A 24,915-nucleotide genomic window follows, 5' to 3' on the forward strand; every position below is an offset into this window, starting at 1 on the left:
CAAGAAAAGTCTGCAGCGATTTTGATAGCCCACGCAGGGCAAGTGTTATTTTAAACGTCAAACTTCTATGAAATTATGACGTATAAATAACACTTGCACGGCGAGAGCTATCCAAATCGCTGCAAATTTTTTTTGGTCTAACTTTATAATTATCTGTTTGTGTCTTTGGCCAAACAACAAAAAAGGGCTAACCCGAGATATTGTAGTGAAACTTTTTGTTTAAGAAAAATAAGAAGAGCGGCCCTTTTTCTGCAGCTCATTTGTAATTTGTAATTTGTAATTTGTAATTTGTAATTTGTATTTATATCGGAGCATCCTTAATAATGGCGTAAGCGCCATCGACAATAAGGTCCATTTTCATAGATAGCATCACATATGTTGGATTGATCTACTTTTTTTGCAGCTTCGAGAATGAGCAGGAGTGCGAACAACGCTGTGAGCCAGCACCCGTTCCTCCTCCGGTAAGTTGTGTGAATAAATATTATCAGGCCGCGTAGCCAAGATACCAATCGCTTACACTCCGTAGCAATCGAAACACTTCTATCACTGTCGCGCTAATATGGAAGAATTATAGAGAGACATAATGCTTTTCGTTGTCGAAGCGATAGCGATTGTAACCTTGGCTAGGCCGGCAGTTATTATGAGAGCTTAGTTAGACGTCACAGTGACAAGGCACCTACAATGTGGCCAATCTGGTGGACTGAACATCAAATATAGATTACATTATATAATAATAATTATATATAATAATTTCTGATTGCCAGTTAATACCTAACGAGATTTATTAGAAACCACCTCCTAATGGTTACTTTTGGCCAAAAACTATTCATTTCTTAGGCGCTGTATTAAAAACTTTTTGTTTAAATCTAGCGTGATGTTTCACCCGAGTGTCGCGTGGCATCCCTCGACCAATGCCGAGGAGTCGGCCGTATGTGGTACCTGGACCCGACTAGCGGGCGCTGCGCCCCGCACGACCCGCAGCCCGGCGCGCCCAGCTGCGACCTGCCCGGCATCTTCAGCTCGCCCGAGGCTTGCGAGCGCGCCTGCGGTGACTTCAGGGAGATAGGTAACTGCAGCAGTGTTGCAACACCCTGCCCCCGCGGAGTCGGTCACATATATGTCACATGTGGTACCTAGTACATGTGGTACCTGGTACATGTGGTACCTGGTACATGTGGTACCTGGTACATGTGGTACCTGGTACATGTGGTACCTGGTACATGTGGTACCTGGTACATGTGGTACCGCTAGCGGGCGCTGCGCCTCGCACGCCCCGCAGCCCAGCGCACCCAGCTGCCCAGTGTTACAAGACCCTCCTCGGACCTGGAACCTAATATTAGGACATCTCTTTTTGGGATTATGGGCTTCTTCATTGGTGACCAGCCAACACCTAGTCTTAGTCACATCACCACCAGCTAAGTAAGTCTTCGGCTCAAGTGTTGAACTCTTGTAAATAACTAGAAACACAACCGCCAGTAACGTAATATTGTTGTTAATGATTGAAGGAGAAGCTAATATGGCTTGTGAGCTTTTCATTTTTTTTTTAGGTGCTATTAGTCTTTTTACTATATTGTTTAGTTATTGTTGAACCCGCGAGGCTTCCATAAACACTCGGTCGGAATGATGTCTCTGAAGTTTCCAACTTCTCCAATCTTTCAAAGTGTATCTAGTTATACATAAGAGATCAATGCTCAGGTGACGTGTGCCGGCTCGAGAAAGACGCGGGCCCGTGCAGCGAGCGCCAGCCCAAGTACCACTTCGACTCGGCCACGGGCACCTGTCAGCCCTTCACGTACGGCGGCTGCTTCGGCAGTGCCAACCGGTTCTCCAGCGAGGCCGAGTGCGAGGCCGTCTGCTTGCCTGGATTACCTGGTATATATAAATTCATTATCATTCACAGGGAAAAAGTTTTTACATCATGTCTACCTTTCCCTGTGAAGATATTACCGCTTGTGCTGATATGGTGAAATATAAAATTGGAACAACAATTTCACTTAGCTACTTGATGAATGCCGTGAAATATTTCTTGCATAAAAGTCGATGAAATTATCGAGCTCGATGTACCTAGTTGACACCAGTGGTTTAAAAAGTAACAGTCATCTATCGCTATCACACTTTAGTCATATGCCTTATGGGAATATAGTTCAGAGCCGGAAACCGCTACCAACTTTTAGTATGTTGTTGGGCATGGCATTGGGTCTCCAAAACTGCCGGGAGACAGCGGCGCCGGCCATCTACTTCAGCGGAATGACGTCATCAAAATGACTCCCGTTTCGTTGCGAATATTGCATATTGTACCCAAACTATGCATGGCACATAATTGTGTGGGGTATTGAATGAAAGCCAGTTAAATATTCTATATTTCATTTATACAATGTGTATCAAAATATTCAGCCGTTTAAGAGCCATTTGCAAAAGAATCAAAATGATGTAAAAAAATATTCAATTATTTGGGTTTTACAACCAAACCAAAAGTCTGACGTTAAAGCAATGTACTACAAAATTAAAGACGACGTCTGACGCCATACGTTGATATCAATCAAGTCAAAATTGGGCCAAATATGTGGAAATTATGCATCAAAATTTAGATATTTGCCCATACAAATGCATTAAAGTTAAAAAAATCCAAATTGGTCATTTTCAGGATAAACCGCGTAAGCTTCTAGTATGTTATTAGCAATATGACCTGGGTCCTAAAACTGCCAGGAGACCATCTTTATTGTCCCCCAGTCACGAATAATGACGTCATACCAATAATCACTGCCGAATTTCGTAAAATGTAAATTATAGCTATACTATGAGTCACACATACATGTGTGTTACATGTAATGAAAGGTTATTAAATTTATTATGATTCACCTAGACATTGTTTGTAAAAAAAATGTACGGTTTAAGAGCTAGAAACAAAGAAATACCACTTTTTATGGAAAGAGTAGATGTATATCAATTTTATAGCTAAACTAAAATCGTCAATAAAATGTTGCGTATAATATTTAAAAAACCAGTTATTCAACTATATATAACATTTTAAATTTTACATTTCCGACAAAAACTGTGGAAGTTCTGGAAAAAAAACTAAAGCGCCCCAACAATTCTACCTTAATGCGCTCATATTGTGCAAAGAATAGTTCTAATCATCGAGTATTAAATGAATGAACATTACATAAAATACATGAAAACGACATTTTCGAATGGAACCATAATTAAAAAAATAATAATTTACTTGATAAGTAAGCAAAATACTGTTTCTTTAAGTACCTAATCTCCTCCTTTCAAAGTCGGTTAAAATGTGGCTTTTGTGACCAGGGCTACAAAGACAAATAAATTGACACCTAATTTATCAAAATCAGTTCAGTTGTTTCATGTAAAAAATACATAATTACATACGTAGATAGCAGTTCTTGCTGTAGTCGCGGTAAATATTAATATCAAATAGACTCTTATTGTCATGGCCTAACGCTACATTATTAGAGAAATGTAAAGTTACATGCCAGTAAGTAGGTACATGCCTAATACAAAATGCCTTATCTCGGTAATGCCATATCAGTTCACTTAATGCGATACATAATTATATATTTAAGCCTCGATTAGCCTTATACATACATACATACATCACTGGCTCAGTGACCCAAAGAGGATCTTGACCTCTGACACAAAAGAGCGTCACTCTGCCCTATTCTGCGCCACTTCGCGCCAGTTGGGTATTCTTATAAAAGTGGTATCTTGAGTGATGCAAGGGTTTCAAGGCTGAGCTGAGAAGGCTGGCAGAATTTTCCCTCTGATCCTCCGAAATACAGAGGTCACCCCTCTGGTCTGCTAACATCTACGGCCTGAGGGTTTCAACGTTAGATGCCAAGCCACGCCAGGCCATAATAGTAAAGGTCTAATTATTGAATTTTATTTTTTTGAACGACTACGGCAGAATTTGCTATCTATGCGTGCATGTGTAGGTACCGTTTGCATGAAAGTACTGAACTGATTTTGATAAATTAGGTGTCAATTTATTTGTCTTTGTAGCCCAGGTCACAAAAGCCACATTTTAACCGACTTTGAAAGGAGGAGATTAGGTACTTAAAGAAACAGTATTTTGCTTACTTATCTAGTAAATTAGAATTTTTTTAATTATGGTTCCATTCGAAAATGTCGTTTTCATGTATTTTATGTAATGTTCATCCATTTAATACTCGATAATTATAACTATTCTTTGCATAATATGAGCGCATTAAGGTAGAATTGTTGGGGCGCTTTAGTTTTTTTTCCAGAACTTCCACAGTTTTTGTCGGAAATATAAAATTGAAATTGTGATATATAGTTGAATAACTGGTTTTTCAAATATAATACGCAAATTTTTTATGACGATTTTAGTTTAGCTATAAAATTGATACATATCTACTTTTTCCATAAAAACTGTTATTTCGTTGTTTCTAGCTCTGAAACCGTACATTTTTTTTACAAACAATGTTTAGGTGAATCATAATACATTTAATAACCTTTCATTACATGTAACACATGTGTATGTGAGACTCGTGGTATAGCTATAATTTACATTTTGCGAAATTCGGCAGTGATTATTTATATGACGTCATTATTTGTAACTGAGGAACAACAGAGATGGTCTCCCGGCAGTTTTAGAATCCAGGTCATATTGCTAATAACATACTAGAAGCTTATGCGGATTATCCTGAAAATGACCAATTTGGATTTTTTTAACTTTTATGCATTTGTATGGGCAAATATCTACATTTTGATGCATAATTTCCACATATTTGGTCCAATTTGGATTTTAATGATATGAGTGTATGGCTTGAGACGTCATCTTTAATGTTGTAGTACATTGCTTTATCGTCCGACTTTTTGTTTGGTTGTAAAACCCAAATAATCGAATATTTTTTTACGTAAGTTTTATTTATTTGTAAATTTCTCTTAAACTGTTGCATATTTTGGTACACTTTGTATAAATAAAATAAAGTTTATTTAATTGGCTTTCATTTAATACCCCACACGTGTATGTGCTATGCATAGTTTGGGTGCAGTATGCAATATTCGCAACGAAGCCGGAGTCATTTTGATGACGTCATTCCGCTGAAGTAGATGGCCGGCGCCGCCGTCTCCCGGCAGTTTTGGAGACCCAATGCCATGCCCAACAACATACTAAAAGTTGGTAGCGGTTTCCGGCTCTGAACTATCTCTGCGACCGTTTCCCATAAGGCATGGCACTACTTGATTATAATGCAAATGTGCAGTAATATCTTAAACTCGATCGATCTATTTCAACGCAGTGTTATGAGGCTCGGAGGCTTCATGACTAAATTCATGGCCTTCTGTAGCTGAAGCAGCAAGGAAGCTATTTTTAGAATCATTCACTCACAAAACTAAGGGAATACGATGTCCACAGATCCGTGCAAGCTGCAACCCAGCGCAGGCAACTGCAGCGAGCAGATCGAGAGCTGGTACTACGACGAGGGCCGCGACGAGTGCGGAGAGTTCTACTACACCGGCTGCAGTGGCAACGATAACAGGTAACAACAATAAAAACCGGACAAGTGCGAGTCGGACTCGCCCACCGAGGGTTCCGTACTTTTTAGTATTTGTTGTTATAGCGGCAACAGAAATACATCATCTGTGAAAATTTCAACTGTCTAGCGATCACGGTTCGTGAGATACAGCCTGGTGACAGACGGATGGACGGACGGACGGACAGCGGAGTCTTAGTATCGTAATAGGGTCCCGTTTTACCCTTTGGGTACGGAACCCTAAAAACAGCAACACTCTTAACAGATTCACTGCTACCTACCCGTTAGGCGGGTTCTGTGTTCAAAGGCGGATAAACCACGTAATCGGCTACAAGCCTATATTAGCTTACATGCTATGTCTAAGAAGAGTCCCAATTGTATATAATATTACAGATGAAATAAGTATAAGAGTAAATTTTATGCGCACATGATTATGGATTGGTTAAAATAAGTACCTATTTTATGTTAATTGGCAATGTTGCAGATTCCCAAGTAAAGAAGAATGCGAGGGACAGTGCAAGAAGGGTGGAGTGCCGGAACCACCACAGGTAACTTCCTACACTAATTTCCCAACACTAACTGTAACCTTGGAGAATCTACTGACTTAAACCAGGGGGCCTATGGTTGCGCTTACATTATTGTCAGATACGTGTCTCGTTTTAAGCTGTACCGTTGGTTTGCGTAGTGGGACTGAAATATTCTTCCATCTATATAATTTTAATTGTATTTTCCACAACAGAACGAACAGTGCCGCACGCCGGCCTCACTAGAGGCATGCGGCGAGCCGAGCATCGCCTTCTACTACGACTCGGCGCAGGCGCGCTGCGCACCCGCCCCGATCGGTGGCTGTACCGACAACCCGAACAAATATACCACCGAGGAAGAGTGCCTGAGGAGCTGCGGCGAGTTCAGAGGATTAGGTAAATTTGTAATAACACTGTCTTTGTGATCACCTTCTACCATGACCATTTGACCATACGATACGTAGGACCGCGATTCGTCCTAATTTGTGAGTACTACAGAACCTAGGAGATACGGTAAAAAGGAGACAGTCTTAGTATATCATCTTTAATTAATACCATACGCAGAAACGTCTTGTGTCCGGTCCGGTCGTGCAATCAAGAAATATCACTCCGTAGGTTTATCCAAAACTTAAAATCAAAGAGTGCTGATTTACAAATCCAACAGAATTCTTCTCCTTGATGGAGATGGAGCAATACTAGACTAGTCCATACCAAAACCAAAATGACAATCGTTTATCGAAACGCCAATTGAAAAGTAAAAACCTGGACGACAATGTGAACGAAAAGTCATGATCATGATTATTTCCATTATTTAAATGATTTCCATTGACATTTCGGGTTTGCTCGCAGACGTGTGCCGCGCGCCGCTTGACCCGGGCCCGTGCCGCACCTCCACGCAAAAGTACTACTGGAACCTCCGCGAGGGCCGCTGCGAGCCCTACACGTACGGCGGCTGCGGCGGCGGCCCCAACCGCTTCTCCAACCAGCCCGAGTGCGAAGAGGTCTGCGGACATCTAGCTATCGGTAAGATTTTGACTCAACTTGTCTATGACGTAGATATTGACAATTGTTTTATACTCTTGTAGTTTATTGCATCCCTATTTTTCATGTTATGGTTTAATGCTAACATCAATCTACTCTTTCTTCTTTCAAAACTAATAAACCTAGAAGTATTTTAGATTAAAATGCGAGTCCGTTTAATCACGCCTCTTTAAGAATCCACTACACAAAAGTTGAATCCGAATTACGGAGCAAAACTTATATCTAAAACGCACCTTGCGTTGAGAAAAGCTTTTGATGTGGTTGATTCTCTAAAAAGGACTCGCTAAGGCACTTCCAAAGGGTTCAAATCTCATGCTTAGTTTGAATCTTCCATACTCTTGCTTGTGTGCTTGGCACTTGGCCCGTGTATGGCATGTGGGTCACTGGTCACAGACCCGGCGTGCGGGCTGGCGCCGGCGCCGGGCGCGGCGTGCCCGGGCGGCAGCTCCTCGGGGCAGCAGCGCTGGCACCACAGCACGCTGTACGGGGAGTGCCGGCTCTTCGTCTACTACGGCTGCGAGGGAAATGGCAACAACTTCATGACCAGAGAGGAGTGCGAGCAGCACTGCAGCCCGCCGCCGGCCGGCAACGGTACTCGCTTTGCTCGACGACTATCTGCTTGCATGCTTGTGACTGTACTTCTGTGCTCCTATGGGATCCTTGTTGTTCAACGATATTTTAAGTAGAGATGCATGTTATTGTTAGTAATTAACTATAAGTATTTGTTGCAACATTTCTATTATGAAGACTACTTTGAATACGTTTTCGCGTGGATCTATTTTGTGAGAATTTGTAAATCTAAAATCTACATCATCATTTACATCATTTCCAGTTTACCAAACATTTAGAACTATGTAACTATTGGCTGTGCAACTAAAATTGTGATTTTTCCCAGTTATCGATATACAAACGTTAGTTTTTTGGCAAGCGAAGCATTTAAGATTAAGACTTATCATAGACTGAACGAAGCCTAGTTTTGAATGTGAATCCTCACCCTGGCCAGACTCTTAGCTTCTCATTGTCTTTGTAGACCCCAGCGTGAACGAAGTTACTGGCTGCGAGGCGGCACAGGCCGAGTGCGCGGCTCTGTCCTGCGCGTACGGCGTCGACAGGACTAGGGATCCTTACGGCTGTGACAGGTACGTAAACTGACTACAAAACTTCAAATATAGTATTATCGTAGTATACTTCAAAGATAGCCTTGGAGGTGATGAGTAGCTCTGAAGGCGCTGGCTTGACGTTGCGAGCGATTACATGCGAACCAAGAGGATACTGAAGACTGGCCGAATTAGAGTAGAAAAGGTCTGAAAGCGGATATTGTGAGGGAGAGATGGTTCAATTCTGATTGTTGATACTTTTTAATTGTCCTGCTGGGTTGTTATGTCCGTCCACTCCATTTCTGGTGATGCTTTTGGACCCAATGCAATACGATTGTGCTGCTCGATTCTGAAGAGATACGACTTTTCATATGCATTGATACTTTTCTGTGTATAGGTGTACCTGCATAGCTCACCCATGCGAAACCAAGAGGTGTCCCGAAGGCCAACGCTGCGTGGTCGTCGTTAACTATGACGCCACCACCGGGAGCACACAGTATGTCGGAGACTGCGGAATAGGTTCGTGCCATCACTTTTGTTCTTCTTCATAACGCCCTGCAGATTGATAACATACTTACCCCTACGCAATCGTTCTCATGCCATTTTTTGTGCTGACAGACTCCAATCAGGGCTAGTTGCGCTAACCACTTGACAGACTGATCAACGTCACTCAGCAGTGAACCATGAAACCTCACATGCCTACAATAAACTTTTGCGAAGATTTTAACGGGAGCAAATGGTTTGCTGAATTTGACCCTAAATCTCTTATTATTCGTTTACTCTTGAATAATTTCTGAGCTTCTGCATTTTTAGGAATTTTAAGCAAATCACTTCTATCACACGTTTACAATTTGTTTAACAGCTGAGAAACCCGGCACGTGTCCCGCGGAGGAGGCAGCGCCCTCCAGCACCTGCCACGTGGAATGCAACGACGACGCGGACTGCCGCGGCGAGCAGAAGTGCTGCAGCAGCGGCTGCAGTCGGCTCTGCCGCGCGCCCGAGGGCGCAGCGCCATCGCCTGGTCAGTACCAACATGTTGGACAACATTCCCAAATTATGTTCAAAATAAGGGGGCCTGTCACAAATGTCGCTTACGAAACGCTTAAGCCTTGTATGGCTACCTCTACCTACCTCAGTCAAATGCGTGAAGCTAGGGAATAATTATACGGCCCATTTGTTACCCAAGTCATGAAACTCGTGAAATGACTAGATCAAATATAACTTTCTCAGCATTTTATCGTTTATCTTAGCAGCAGTATTAGGTAGAAATGGCATTTTGTGCGACAACAGCAAGATTCTTATGAATTAAATGCCTCCAAAATGCTTTCTACTTTTCCGATCATCTCTATGAAGGATGTATTTTATTTCTGTCCAATAAGGTCAAATTTCAAATAAGTTCTTGTGTTAATGTTGATTCCAGTGACCAAGTCTCACCCGATTTTTTTAATGGTTATTCACTCAAATGTATTAGTATGCTAAGATGAACCTCGATGGCGACATACCACTTTTGTGAAACGTAGAGAATATGGTATCGTCTTGTTCTTAAATTAGTCCTATTCTGCTTTCGTCACTCATTCTACAGTGACGAAAGCAAAATAGGACTAATTTAAGAAGTTGACGAAAAACGAATGGGACGACCCAAGACGATACCGAGAATATTAGGCTAACTGCAGACTAACATATATTTTCCCTTAGTGGACTGCTCGGCCGAACAGACTCGATGCGCGTCGCTGCAGTGCGAGTTATCAATCCAAAGAACACGATTAACGAACGGCTGCGAGCGGTGCGACTGTGTCAGACCTGAACCAAACTGCCAACCGTTCGTGGACGAGTGCAACGCGCTCAAGTGCAACTATGGACCGATCACGAGGACCACTGATGCCGATGGATGCGAGAGGTAACTCTTACTTTACTCTTATCTTATCATCCTACAGTATTGCTCGTACTGTCGCCATCAGATATACATATAATATAATAGGAGCAGCCAAGATGCTTAAACATACTGAACACTTCGACTTGGTAATAAAAGCTTTGTTCAGATATTTGTAAACATCTCGGCCAGTGGCGGTACTTCCATAGAAGCCCAAAAGCCGGGCTTGCCTTAGTTGCCTTGCCGAAATTACGTAGCGATAAGATCAATAATCAATATACATTATTTTTAAACCGCGCGCCAAATTAACCCGTATTATTAAATTCTAACAACAGGCGCGCGGACCGCGGCGCCAGCGTGTTGCAAATTTTTGCCGTGGTGGCGCCTCGTCCGCGCGAAAGAAATCAGGCGTAGAATGTTCTAGCTATCCTGCTCGCACTCGTTGGCTTGCAACCGAGATTGCTTTTTCGTCCCGCTCTAGGCGTTCTTAGCCTACAAACCGCCATACAACGATGTAACTATTTGTTGGTATGTATAGCAATTTTATAAGGCGATGTAAGCCTGGCTTTTGGTGTGAAGTTAGCTGCATAAGTTCGCACGGCCACGCGTTTACTTCAAGTGTATTGTTATTTAGTCGAGTCGGAAGTAACGAAAGGTCAATTTATTTAAGTGAATTTGAATTATGTAGTGAATGTGGCTTTGTTCGTTTGTTGTGACGTTTATAAGTGTTAACAATTGATGAAGTTGTTCCTTGTGACGGTATGAGATGCGTCCACATATTTCTCAACGAAGGCAAGGTTAAACTTTGTAGAAAAACGGGATATCATGTCAGCGTTAAAACCAACACCCCACTTGTGTATTCTCAGAAAAGTCAGTCGCATTAAGAGAAAATTTTGTACAGCCGTTTACAAAACACAAGGATTGTTGGTTTACTCGAATTAAGGCGTAATTACAATTAGGGTAACAGAAAAAGAAGGTGGGCCCTCTGATATGTTTGTAAAATTCTATCTAGTAGTTATAGTGGTACCTAGTATGCCCTGTGCGCTTTGATAGCTCGCCGCGACACTTACGCTAGCAAATTCATTCATTATTCATTTGAGTTCAAAGTGAGATTGGACATTTATTACGAAAACATATCTTTCGGCTTGCCTTACTCCGAAACCGTAGGCACGCCACTGATCTCGGCCACTCAAATATATATGCCAACTGTGCAAGGCCAAAACCCAACTGCAAACTTTCTGAACTGTATAGAAAAAAATCGAAAATGTTGTACCTATTATATTTTTGTAAGGAGAATTTCCATTTATATTCACCTTTTTACTACTTGTGATATTTTCTGGAAGTAGCCGAAAACTTTTCAAATTTTAGAAAATTAGATAGACGTCTATAGATAGACGTTCCGCAACTTGCACTGAACAGTGCAACGTGGTCAGTGATGCAGCAAATTTACGGGTGTTGTTTGTTTTAGGTGTACCTGCATAGCTCACCCATGTGAAGGCAAGCAATGCCCCGAGGGTCAACGCTGCACGGTAACCGCCTCATACGATGGTCCAACCGGCAGTACCCAGTACACTGGCGATTGCGCCATAGGTTCGTACCACCCACGAATCCACGTCCTTGACTTTATTTAATGATGAATAAAAATCTCACTTTTTCGTCTAAGGGTTCCCCCACATATGTCGACGCGGAATCGGCTAAAGCCGATAGAAAAAACCTTTATGTCTGCGCAATAAGAGCGAATTAGGCGTCGGCGCGTCGGCAAGCGTCGGCCGATGCGAGTCGAGCCGGATGACGACTTTTTCCCACTTATTGCGCGGACATAAAGCTTTTTGCGTCGACATATGTGCGGGAGCCCTAAATTTTTACAGTATTTTTTTCGCGAGAGAGTAATAATTCCATGCCTAAACATTTCACCTAAATCATCAACAGTGGAGAAGCCCGGCACTTGCCCGGCGGAGCAGAGCTCCTCCGGCTCGTGCCACGTAGAGTGCAACGACGACGCGGACTGCCGCGGCGTGCAGAAGTGCTGCAGCAGCGGCTGCAGTCGGCTCTGCCGTGCGCCCGCCGCGCCAGAGAACGCGGTCCAGATGCCCCGTAAGTACCTACAGGGTGACCTTAGCCAGTGGACAAGCCCGGCACGTGCCCCGCGGAGCAGAGCTCCTCCGGCTCGTGCCACGTAGAGTGTAACGACGACGCGGACTGCCGCGGCGTTCAAAAGTGCTGCAGCAGCGGCTGCAGTCGGCTCTGCCGCGCGCCCGCCGCGCCAGAGAACGCGGTCCAGATGCCCCTTAAGTATATGTTAACGATGCCCTCCTAGAACCCTCTGAGTACTTCCTTCTACATACTCAATCTCAGGTGAGCGTGATCGGGAGTGATGTTATCTCGGGTCCAATGTAGGCTAAAATGATTTACAGATCATGTTGAGCAACTTAATAATTTTTATTGTTAAAACTGCAAGAATTTTACTCGTAGCTTCTAAATCTCCATAAGGGTCAAACAGATCACTGTGTTACGTTCTTTCCTGTGGACATACACAAAGTTAAGGGCTATAAAGGTTAATTTTCTTATTTAACCCTAACCCACGTAAAAAGGTCCTCCTTTTATTTACAGAACTATGATAAAATCATTACTTACATGCCCACAAGCTGTTAACTATTGCCCACAGGGGAGAAAAATGTACAGTTCGCGCGAACACGCTAGTTTTCTCTCCTGTGGGCAATAGTTAACAGCTTGTGGGCATGTAAGTAATGATTTTATCATAGTTCTGTAAATAAAAGGAGGACCTTTTTACGTGGATAAGGGTTAAATAAGAAAATTAATCTTTATAGCCCTTAACTTTGTGTATGTCCACAGGAAAGAACGTAACACAGTGATCTATTTGACCCATAACCACAAATAAATTAACAGTTCAGAATCCCATGGTTCCAATTAGAAGTAGGTAGTTTCCAAATAGCCTCTTGGTATCTTATAACACGTGGTTCTGTTTCAGGAGAACCGCAGGCGCCAGCACCTAACACTGAGACGGAGCACGAAGTGAGCTCGTCAGAGGGCGGCACCGCAACACTTCGGTGCCTGTTCCACAGCAACCCGCCACCGAAGATCACGTGGAGGAAGGGAGAGATCACGGTGCGTTCACGTCTTGCTTACTTGTACCAAAGACATATGTAACTTTTCACCACACCAGCTCGGAAAGGCTTACTTTGCACTTCAGATCCCTTTTAGGGAAAAGTTCGCCTTTGTACATAACATTTTTATTTTTGTTTTGTTTTTGTCCATTTTATGTAAACCTGTTTATGTGCAATAAAGTGACATACATACATACATACATACACTTCAAAAACTAATAGCAAAGTTGCATTTTATTCACATGTGAGGCAAAGTAATCAAATGCAAATTTTGAGTTGTTTTTTTATGTTTGATGGTAGAATTTACTTTTAAATGATGATTTTGGATGATAAATATTTAATAACATTCATTTGGATTTGATTTGGTTTGATTTTGTTTGATATTTTACATTTAATATTTGCTTCGGGTTGGTGTGGTGAAATATTTTGTGTTTCACTCGGGGGCAAATTTTGTTTAACCCTCGTGCTTTGAAACCCTCGCAACGCTCAAGATTCCATTTTTCGAACCACTCGCTACGTTCGTGGTTCAATTTTGGAATCTTTCGCTTACTCGGTTATCAATATTAGCACGAGCGGTTAAACAACAACTTTGCCCCCTTGTAAAACAGATAACTATTGTATAAGATGAATAAAGTCTAAGGAAAAAACGTGCCTCGGAAATCCAGAAAAAGTTATTCTCGGATAGATGCCGCACACACCTTTAGCCTATTCTCGGCTAGATGGCGTGACGACACCGTTTCATATTTAACAATTTTAACACATAGATATGAGTGAATGAACATGGATCAAAATGATATAAAAATAATAAAATCATTTATCCATATATACACCGTGTTTCTTTTGTTTTCCGTTAATTTCAAGGGTGCATTCCTGAGCTTAAATCAAGTAACTTTCTCAAAGACACCGATATTCTAATTAACTCCATTTAGGAGATAATCAATATTTTATTTTTTTCCTATAAGGCCTCTACAAGCGTGTACACTTGCCTTAGGGCCGGTTTACATATTGATTAGTGTTTAGAATGAGTTTATACATTTGCGAGTAAACTTAAGCACAATCTCGGTCGATCGATGTTCGAAATGACATTGATATGTCACAGATTTCAATTGTTTGATTGAGTTAAATGTAATGCCCGTTTTACAACAACGCTATATGCTACATTTAATTACTTTTTAAACTTTTTTTTTTTTTAAATTAACTATGTCATTTAGTTCTCTTAAACGTACTTAACCATACCCCGAAGTTAACGGAATTCAATAAAAACACGGTGTATATAAGTTATTTTTTTGATAATTTTATACGTTTTCATTTAGAGTTTTAGTCGTGTGTCGATAGATGGCAGTAAATTCAGAGTAACTACAAAATTCGCAATGAAAGGACCCCTCTATACTATCTATTCTTTTTGCTTGTACTATTAGAATAATCCGATACTTGTTCAGATAGTTAACCATACGTTAAGTGTACGCAGTACCAAATTGAGAATTCCCCGGTCGATCACACTTAAAAAAGTGTTTACAATAGATAAGGTGCCGAGATTAGGTATTGCGTCTAAATAATGAACGAGTCATTAACACCAATTATTTAGCATTTTTATATTTTCGTCGGAACAGTATGTACAAGCTTTATTCACATTAAAATAACAAGGAAAATATTATTTCTGAAAAGGCACAATCTACAAGTAACACTATGATTCGGTTAAATTATGTTCTAATGTATGGGCAAGAAAAACTAATTATAGCCAGCATTCTATGAATGTAGTATGATACCTTTGGGTATGGTGCTTTACGCACACTAGCGTCCCTCCCCCTCCCCCTGACGCAACCCCCCCTTTTAGCATGAAATATGTCCCGGTTTACGGTTTTTTTTTTATTTTTGAGAAAAGTATTAGAGTTAGGAAATAAGTGTCAAGGTAAGAAGTAATCCTTAATAAATTTTGAACAAAAAAGGTTATATACAACTTTTTAGTAAGACTCACCATATTCATGTATTAACTTGTTGAAGTTCATTATAAGTTAGTACGTGATAGTACTGAAAAAAATCTTATACGGAAAATAAGCTTGCAAGGTTATTGTCCTGTATGATTTCTTTTAGTACTATCACGTACTATGTTATATTGATCTTCTGCAAGTTTTTCAATGGTTAAATTTTGTCGAAGTTCATCTAGCCATAACATGAATATGGTGCGTCATATCAAAAAAATGAATATAACCTTTTTTGTTTAGAATTTAATAGGGAACATTTCTTTCATTGACACTTTTTTCCTATATTGTATACTTTCCCCAAAAAGCAAAAAAAACTCCCAACCGGGACATATTTATGCTAAAAGGGGGGGGTTGCGTCAGGGGGAGGGGGAGGGACGCTAGCCTGCGTAAAGCACCATACCCAAAGGTATCATACTACATTCATAGAATGCTGGCTATAATTAGTTTTTCAAAAAACACAACTTAACCGAATCACTATGTTCACACTCTTAATTGTTGCCAAGGACTTAGTTTGCGCGAGTGAAGCAATTTATTGTTTTAAACACACTGTTTTAAAAACCGCGTCAGTGGCAAACAAGCCTACGACCCGCCTAATGGTAAGCGGGAACTCCTGCAATTTCAAATTTGTCACATGCACCGACTTTTTAGAAACCTGTACACTCTTAAACATGATCGCTTTCCCATAGATCGATGGCAATCAAGGCCGCTACCGACTGACATCGGACGGCGCGCTTCAAATCGTATCGCTATACCGCGACGACTCAGGCGTATACATCTGCGTGGCCGAGAACGAACTAGGATCCTCGCAGCAGGAGATTGAACTGCGTGTTGACGGTAAGTTACGGATAGTACTGGCCCCTGGGGTCTCTCTCAAGATCTAGTGGATCTGGAGGTACCTATATATATATCTGTATATATCCCTTAGAAAATTCTTGTCGCAAAAAAAGGTAGTATGACCAGAAACAGGTTTAATCCTCCAAATATTTCAATACTACGTTGGAAAAGGAGGACAAGGTGACGATCTTAATTAATAGACCATTGCTAATTGTAAGTAGAAAGGCTGAGTAGATCCCACTGATTTCAAGACTTATAGACCGGGAGATAGTGACACATTTTACTGGGTCATTTGTACCAGTATGGCGGTTCGTCAGGGGTCTAAGTACGTAATGAACGAAATAAAAATGATGGTCATAGCGCTGGTACCGGCGGCCCAATCGCGTGGGCGTTAGTCGAACGTATCGGATAAAATACGAGTGTCGAACGATTTGTTCCACAAAAATCCTCGTATTATTCGATAGTCCATAAAAAAGAAGTAGACGGTAGCGTAATGCCATACTTCTCCGGTGTGACTTACAGCCCGCCATACTGAGGCGAACACATTCATTAAAAAAAAACAATTCAATCATTTGTGCCAAGCTAATTTTTGCACAGGTGATCATCGTCGAGCAGCCATTCATGGACATCACCATGCCATACTTTTCGGATGGTTCCAAATGGCCGCCATACCGCCGCAAAGGAATTAATTTTTTTTTATTGCTAAACGATTTGTACCATCTTGTAATTTTTTTTGCAAGACTTTCTGTGTGATCATAAATGGAAATCTCATAATGCCATACCTGTAGGAGGTGGCAAATGTGTACAATTTTTTTTTTCAAGTATGGTGCCCCTTTTTCCCCCTATTAGAAGTATGGCAAATATAATAATGGTCACATTGCATCATATAATTTCCAAAAATCCAAATGCCATACTGGTACAAATCGTCAAAAAATTGTTTTTTGTTTTAAGTCTTGGCTTAAGTCTCACAGTCGTCCGCCCCGTAGTTATAATCTGAAATATTTTTTTTTAGGTATAATTGTATCCAAACAAACAGTATATGATGATGCCATGCTGTAAAAAATTATTTTACGTATACATAGTCGTATTTTTGAAACGTGTCGATTAAATAAGTTTTTCAAGTATGGCAGCACTTTTTCCCCCTACTATAAGTATGGCAATTATAATAACGGTCACATTTTATCAAATACTTTCCAAAAATTTAAATGCAATACTGGTACAAATCGTTTAGCAAAAAAAAAAAAATTAACTCCCTTGCGGCGGTATGGCGGCCATTTGGAACCGTCCGAAGAGTATGGCATGGTGATGTCCATGAATGGCTGCTCGACGATGATCACCTGTGCAAAAATTAGCTTGGCACAAATGGTTGAATTGTTTTTTTTAAATTAATGTGTTCGCCTCAGTATGGCGGGCTGTAAGTCACACCGGAGAAGTATGGCATTACGCTACCGCCTACTTCTTTTTTATAGACTATCGGAAAATACGAGGATTTTTGTGGAACAAATCGTTCGACACTCGTATTTTATCCGACACGTTCGACTAACGCCCACGCGATTGGGCCGCCGGTACCAGCGCTATGACCATCATTTTTCTTTCCTTCATTACATGCTTAGATCCCTGACGAACCGCCATACTGGTACAAATGACCCAGTAAAATGTGTCACTATCTCCCGGTCTATTACAACTCTAGCACTCAGCTTGATGACTTAACGATTTCCTAACGATTTAACTTTTTAATTCTTATTTAATATTCAAGGAACTAGAATCACTTAATTTCTCTATTGGAATGGCATGCCCTTTTTCTCTAGTAGTTAGAACTTCAATTACAGTTTTTATTAGATTCTAATAATTTTTCTTTTTCTTGCTTGACGACTGATTGATAAAGAATGTCTGTAACCCTAAAGCATGTTGATTCAGAAAAACTATTACTCAGGCACAAGTATCACAACGGGGAGTACATAACTCATTAGTAACGTGACTAAAGTTGATTAGCTATTTTAGTTCTGACAGCTGCCAATAAAGCGGGGTTCGCGATCACTAAAATACTACCTAATTATACTCGTAGTAGGTATACCTAGGTACCTATATTTATTATCTGCGACCACAATATCTGTTGTTATATTTAGACATAATATGCCGATACGTTTATTGGCCCACGTTCTTCATTCAAAAGATAAGTCTCATGACACTACCGCCGCAGTTCTCATGAGAAAGACAATGGCACCTTCATTATTTAAAACGAATGATCAATTTATCGGTTGTTTTAAAAATGTACAATTTTAAAACCAGTCTTGACGTGCGGGTTAAAGTTAAATATAGGTACCAACTTAAGACCAGTCTAAAGTTCTAAATATCCTTCATTGACGTGTCCGGGCATTGTGCTAATGACTGGGTTATCAGCCCAGATGCTCGGATAAACAGATCGTTGTGAACTAGTAAACAAATTAGCCGGTGACCTTTAACACTGCCGATAGTTCCAGCCATTCGCTAAATGCGTCTAACGATATAATATACCTAGCGGACATAGTTTTCCACTTGAAAAATACTCCTTGAGAAATTTTAAGTATTTGTAATTGATTCGGAGAAATGCGGTTGTTATTACCGACCGCTATTTGCGAATAAAAATATAGGAACGTAGGAAAAGTTTATCATACGTAGTTGACCGGCAGCCGAGTAACCTTTCGCAGTCAACAGTCGTTTATCTAAACACGATTAGCGATATATGCGACTTCCGAGTTCCCCTATCGCACAGTATAGACGCAGTCTCAATACAGTCGACTGGCCAGGCCTGGCTTGTATTCACACGTCTCGCAAATATGGTCGCGCGTGGTTGTTTCCTGTTGCTCGTGGTGAGCGCCCTGGCGCATCCCTACCAAGGTTCACGTTTGAAGACATTCTTTATCGATCCGTTCACTGGTTTTGGACGTTCCCAGCTTGTTTATAAAATCATTCAAATTCCATTTAATCACAAGGGTTCATTTCGTCATTGACCTAATAGGGGTATGTTTTTGCAATTTGTGTTGTTTTCGTTAATTCACATCATTTTCAACGACAGATAACCTCATTCCTTTGAAGGTATAATTTTTCCTCGAATAAATACTTGTGTATAATAGCTACATTCAATTTCTGGGAATGTCCAAACCAACATTATCATAACAGTGTGTTTTGTCTTACATTTTCTGTAGTTTAGTTTAATAATCACACTAACCGTTGAACTTTTGAATGTTGGAACGATGCAAGCCATTATTAACGCTCGCATTCAATAGTAAGATTACCAGGTCGGCATACTTCGAGCATTCTCAAGTTCAAGTAGAATAGAAGCTAACAAATGGTGGTGGATAGGTCCCGTGGAAGCGCCCGCCGGGATCGTCGGCGAGTCCGAATCGGAAGTGATCGGGGATATCGGACATAGGCTCCGCATCCGCTGCCTCGCGTACGGATACCCGACGCCGGTTATAGCGTGGTACCACCGCCCGACGGCCACGATGGTCCCTTACGACAGCGCGAAGTACGAAGCTAGAGGGAACGAGCTGCTGATCAAGTCGCTCGGTATCGACACGCTGGGAGAGTACACGTGCCAGGTGTTCAACGGGCTGGGGAAGGCGGTGTCGTGGACGGTGACGGTGCGCGCGGCCCGCGCGGACGCCGGCTGGCCGGACAGCCCGTACCTGGTGCAGCGCGGCGGCGCGCCGCCCCCGCCGCCGCCGCCGCCGCCCCCGCGCACCGAGCCCCCCGCCCCTCCGCAAGGAGAGAGGTCCCCGATCATTGAGATCCCGCCCGTACCTCCGCAGTATACCGGTAAGAATAGGAAATAAGTATGTGGCATAGTTTTTAGACAATATAAAAAGGGATGCAAGGTTCTGAGTAAATATTAGTATCCACTCAGCTTTTTCCTTGAGTTAGGCCAGACATAATAATATGTTCTTGTTGTGTAAAGAAGATTTTGCGTATAAATAAACGATTAGAAAAGGCCTTCATCCTATTAAAAACTGTGCTACATAAAGTGTGTTGCTTTGTTAACTCGTAGTTTGATCTCTGGTAATGTTGCACGCTGCATGATCTGTCCTCGCACATCCTTCTTTCACTTAACGTTACACAAACATCATAAACACACCCCAATACGTCGATCTTACCTCTTGTTACTGTGTATAACGCCATCTTCTAAAAAAGATTTGACGCTCTATATATATTATGTGATACGTTTGTAAAATACATATATTACTTGTACTTGTAGGTAATATAATAAAAATATAGCTCGTCGGATGATGCACAATTTGCAACTAGGTGTTGTATTATATGTACGTACCTAGATATACTTTATTACTATATTTAATTATGAATGTTGCAGATACACCAAAGAAAAGAGCATTTATTTTGTTTCGCATCATATAGCTGTAATTATAAGCTCAGATGACAATGAAGCTCTTGGAGAAAATGATAATCGTCCATCTGCCTCTTAACCTGTCAGTTACGAGCTACGAGCCGAATACATCAACTTGATCTGTTTTTGGTTAAAGATCTATAGAGTTCCGTGAAAACTAGACTATGTAATATTATAATCTGACTATGATAATGATATTGTATGGGTCATACAGAAATTTGGTACAAAAAGCGTTCACATCGCATAAAAAAATACTTTGTGTGCTTACGGCTCAATTCATTTTTTGTCAAGTATGTATTTATGCAAACCTAAGTTTTTGTCATTGCTGTAGTATTATGCAGTTGATAACAAGATAGAAAAAAATTTTTATTCGTTCTAAAATCTCCTCCTGTGGTCAGTTATGAGGACCTTTATTTTTCATCGATCAAGCATTAAAAATATTAAACAATTAGAATTGAACTTTTTTTTCATGTTATGAGCTTTAGGAAATAACTAATAATCTAGTATACGTATAATTAAAAAATAAACTGAACTTCTACTATGAAAAAAAGTTAATATATTATGTGTTATAACTTTACGAGTCTTTTCTGTGGACGTAATCTCAATCGACCTAGAAGCCAAACGAGTGATCGCATCCTTAACTTTTTTTCACCTGGCAACTCCTGATTCTCTGTCAATAATACCGTACAATAGATGGACGCGTACGCGCAATTAATAATCAAAAAAATATATTATTGTTTCATAAACTGTGGATGTAAAAGTTCAGTGCGTCTTTCCTGTTCTGCAATTGAACTGGTAAGTAATGTATTTATTAATTATTGACTTATTGGCTGCTACATCTTATTGGGAGCAAAAGTCACAGACAGCGTTGGTTTAATAGTGGCGTGATATTTTAGCGGGTAAATTCAAAATTCATACGTGTGCATCTCTTCGGTGGACATATTTTCTGTGGTCAAGGTGTCCACAGGAAAGAAAAATGTCCTCGGAAAAGACTTTCTTTGGTAAATTTTACTTTGTTTTCAGCTGTTTTCATGGTTTATTTCTTGTTTTATGGCATGTAACGCATGTTAATGTATTGTTATAGCTACAATGCCGCGAGGGAGGGAGAGGGAAGTCCTTTCTGAGGAAGAAAAAAAGAAACGGCGCAGAGAACAAAAGAAAATGAGTATGCAAAGAGCCCGTGCAAAAATGAGTAAAACTGATCTTGAAAAACGACGTAAAGATGACAGAGAGAGATATAAACTGAAGAAGAGTAAAGGTTTGATAAAAACAATTAAAGATTTTACGCCTAGGGAACAACGACAGATGCGTAAAGTGTGGAGGGAGAAAGCAGTTAAAGCAAGACAAAAGAAAAAGAATATGAAAATCGCCCTTAACTTCATGCAAAACGAAACACCACCAGCGAATCCTTCTTTCTCGCGTGTTAATGCTGGCAAAATGGTACGCTTGCGGAACAGAAGAAAATTAAAAATCGAACGTGACAACCTGAAAGCTGAAGTAAAATCCTTAAGAACTACAATCGCTAAATATCGGATGCGTCTTTGTAGACATTCAAAAAGACTGACTCAAGCATTGTCCAAAGTACCTAAGGATAGACGACCCCGAGAAAAAAGGTTAGTAAATAAGAAAACTGAAAAAGCTATTCATGATTTTCTTTTACAAGACGAACAGAGTAGATTAACCTCTGGAAAAAAAGAAACAATAACTCGCAAAAAATTAAAAAAGCAGATTCGTTTGCTAAACGATTCGCTTTTGAACCTGCATAAAGCTTTTGTCAACAAAACAGGTATTGATATCACCTATGAAACCTTCCGCAAGCATCGACCATTTTGGGTTTTGTTTCCCAAATATACTTCTCGAAATACTTGCTTATGCGCCTTACATACCAATAGCGACTTTATGGTAAGAGCGCTTTATAATGCTAAAATAATACCGTTTAAATCTGCCACCGAGCTCGTAAGATCGGTGTGCTGTAATGGGTCATTGAATATTAGTTGTTTGGAGGAGAAATGCCCAAATTGTAAGGACAAATCAATCCCCTGTAACGATTTTAACGATAACGATACTATTGTATACGAAAGGTGGGTAACCAAAAACGTCGTAGTAGTTATAAAGGGTCAATCTAAAACATGTAGGAAAACTATGAAAGAAACAGTATCTACTACAAAAAAGGCACTTACTGAGTCTTTGAGTTCAATTTTGCCTACTTTTATGAAGCATGTAGGTAACATGCTCCATCAAATGAAAAGTATTCAAAGTTTGAAACAAAAACTGTGCCCTGATCATGGGCTCCTTCATATAGATTTCTCCGAAAACTATAATTGTAAATATAGTAGTGAGGTACAAGCTGCACATTTCGGAGGATCTAAAGGCCAAATTTCGTTACATACGTCTGTATACTATAGTACTAACGAAGATCCACCTATAAATTTCCTAAAAGCGACATCATTTTGTACTGCTACAGATAATCTAAACCATGATCCTGTCATGGTATGTGCTCATTTGGAACCGTTAGTAAAACGAATCAGAGAGTTTTCTCCTAATTTAAAACACCTTCACATTCTTAGCGACGGTCCTCTGACGCAGTACAGAAACAAAACTATGTTTCACCTTATCGCAGTATTTTTAAGTAATATCTTTGACATCGAAACACTTACGTGGCACTACAGCGAAAAAGGTCACGGGAAAGGCGCTCCGGACGGTGTCGGCGGCTGTATTAAAAGAATTTGTGACAATTCTGTTGCAAGAGGCAATGATGTAGCAGACTTACAAGCCTTGATGTCATGCTTAGATGAAAATTGCAAAGGAATCGAAACTTTTCCTATCGACGAAGAAATTGTTACTCAAGTAAAACAAATTGCGGATTTTAGCATAACGCGGCCATTTAAAGGTACGCTTGACATTCACCAGCTGACATGGAGTAAGAAAGAGCCCAAAATTCTACATGCAAGACGTCTAAGTTGCTTAATATGTGCGGCTCATAGAATATGTCCCCACTATGAAATGGGACAAGTTCAAATTCAGTCTAAGATGCCCGACTCACCTAAATCGCCTGAATCTCCAGATATTGATATTGAAGCCTTTTTTGAGGTGCCTGACTTTCTGAACATACCTGATGAGTCACCGCGTCGCAGCCATAATACATCATCCGCATCGACGGAACCCAACTCGCCGGGATTTTCTGGACGAATAACACCGGATGTCTTAACCGAAACTCGAAACACGAGGCCAGCAAAACACCCAGGATTATTATTTAACTCTGATACTGATTCTGATTTATCACCAGGTCGCTCAATATATACGTTGCGTAATAGAAAACGGTCTGCTGCAACTATCAACTCGCACGAGTCAGACTCAATAGTTAATGAAGACTTGCCAAAGAGGGCTCGACGCAAAACATTTTTCTTCGATACTGATACTGACTCAGATAGTTAGTTTTACAGGTTGATATAAGTCGAGTTTGCTGCTGTAATACGTAAAAAACCCATTTCTAACTTTTCAGTTCCTACTAAGATAATTAACGTAATTAGATGTCTATTTTGTTTACAAATGATTATTTTGGTTTGTTTACTATTGTTTACATTTATGTTGATTACGTAAATTTAAAGAAAAATATGAGTATTAAATCAATGTTACGTAAGTAATACTTTATTCCGTAATACTTAAATATATTCTGTTAGTACTTTAAATGAAAGAACTGTTGATTTGATCTCTTATAATATTAAGTTCATGACCACAGAAGGTGATCTATTTAATTATAAAAAAAAGATAAGAAAATGTTAATTTATCTTTAAGATATTTTTTATGACGATTGTTAAGGGTAGGTTAATACTTTAAGCTTTGATCTCACGAATTTACCACACATATTTATACGCTAAATAATCGTGCTTGTTATCTTCTGTGGACAATTTGATCTCATCTGTTAACGTCCACAGAAGTATATGTCACTCATGTGTACGTTATAGAATATTGTTTTTGATTTTTTATACAACGTATTTGTAGTAACTGTACTATCATAAGCATAATCATGACTATAATAAGCAGTAAACTATCATTTATTTCACGAGATGCAACTTACCCAACTATAATTAGTTTACTTTGTGCTATCTTCTGTGGATAAGTAAAACTTTTCTGTGGTATATCCACAGAAGGAGATGTGTCTTCTGTGGACAATGTGAAAAATCTTGATTTTTTTATCAAACAAGAATTGTACGATTATGAAACTTAATTCAATAATCCTGATTATGCTGAAGAGTATTAACAACTCAAACCTCGCGAGTTAGAACTTAATCTACCATACATAATGATTGTTTTTGTTATCTTCTGTGTACAATTTGGATATCTTCTGTAGCATCGTCTTCAGAAGAGATGCCATTTCTGTGGACATTTAACCTTTTTTTTATATCTTCTTTAATTACTACTACTATCTGGAACATATTGACATTATATTGTTTGACCCAATACTTAGTAGTATAAGTTGTATAGCTACCGGTGATACGTCGTTCCCTACTAAGTATATGCTTAGAACTGTTATCTCCTGTAGACAAG

The 24,915-nt window shown here is 40.2% G+C and overlaps 1 protein-coding gene across 1 annotated transcript in view; it reads left to right on the forward strand.

Annotated features, from left to right (window-relative positions):
- LOC134673589 (papilin-like) overlaps window positions 1-24,915 on the forward strand; it is a 50,485-nt gene that overhangs the window by 24,801 nt on the left and 769 nt on the right. Inside the window, exons 34-50 of the mRNA XM_063531587.1 lie at window positions 404-461; window positions 871-1,066; window positions 1,696-1,872; window positions 5,396-5,519; window positions 5,998-6,061; window positions 6,253-6,433; window positions 6,887-7,060; window positions 7,472-7,669; window positions 8,109-8,217; window positions 8,573-8,694; window positions 9,038-9,196; window positions 9,871-10,072; window positions 11,514-11,635; window positions 11,975-12,139; window positions 13,035-13,171; window positions 15,839-15,986; window positions 19,329-19,784. Of these exons, the coding sequence (XP_063387657.1) occupies window positions 404-461; window positions 871-1,066; window positions 1,696-1,872; window positions 5,396-5,519; window positions 5,998-6,061; window positions 6,253-6,433; window positions 6,887-7,060; window positions 7,472-7,669; window positions 8,109-8,217; window positions 8,573-8,694; window positions 9,038-9,196; window positions 9,871-10,072; window positions 11,514-11,635; window positions 11,975-12,139; window positions 13,035-13,171; window positions 15,839-15,986; window positions 19,329-19,784 (2,792 nt within the window). The remainder of the gene's footprint in view (window positions 1-403; window positions 462-870; window positions 1,067-1,695; window positions 1,873-5,395; window positions 5,520-5,997; window positions 6,062-6,252; window positions 6,434-6,886; window positions 7,061-7,471; window positions 7,670-8,108; window positions 8,218-8,572; window positions 8,695-9,037; window positions 9,197-9,870; window positions 10,073-11,513; window positions 11,636-11,974; window positions 12,140-13,034; window positions 13,172-15,838; window positions 15,987-19,328; window positions 19,785-24,915) is intronic.

This window comes from Cydia fagiglandana, chromosome 18, assembly GCF_963556715.1.
Source record: "Cydia fagiglandana chromosome 18, ilCydFagi1.1, whole genome shotgun sequence".
Taxonomy (NCBI): Eukaryota; Metazoa; Arthropoda; class Insecta; order Lepidoptera; family Tortricidae; genus Cydia; species Cydia fagiglandana.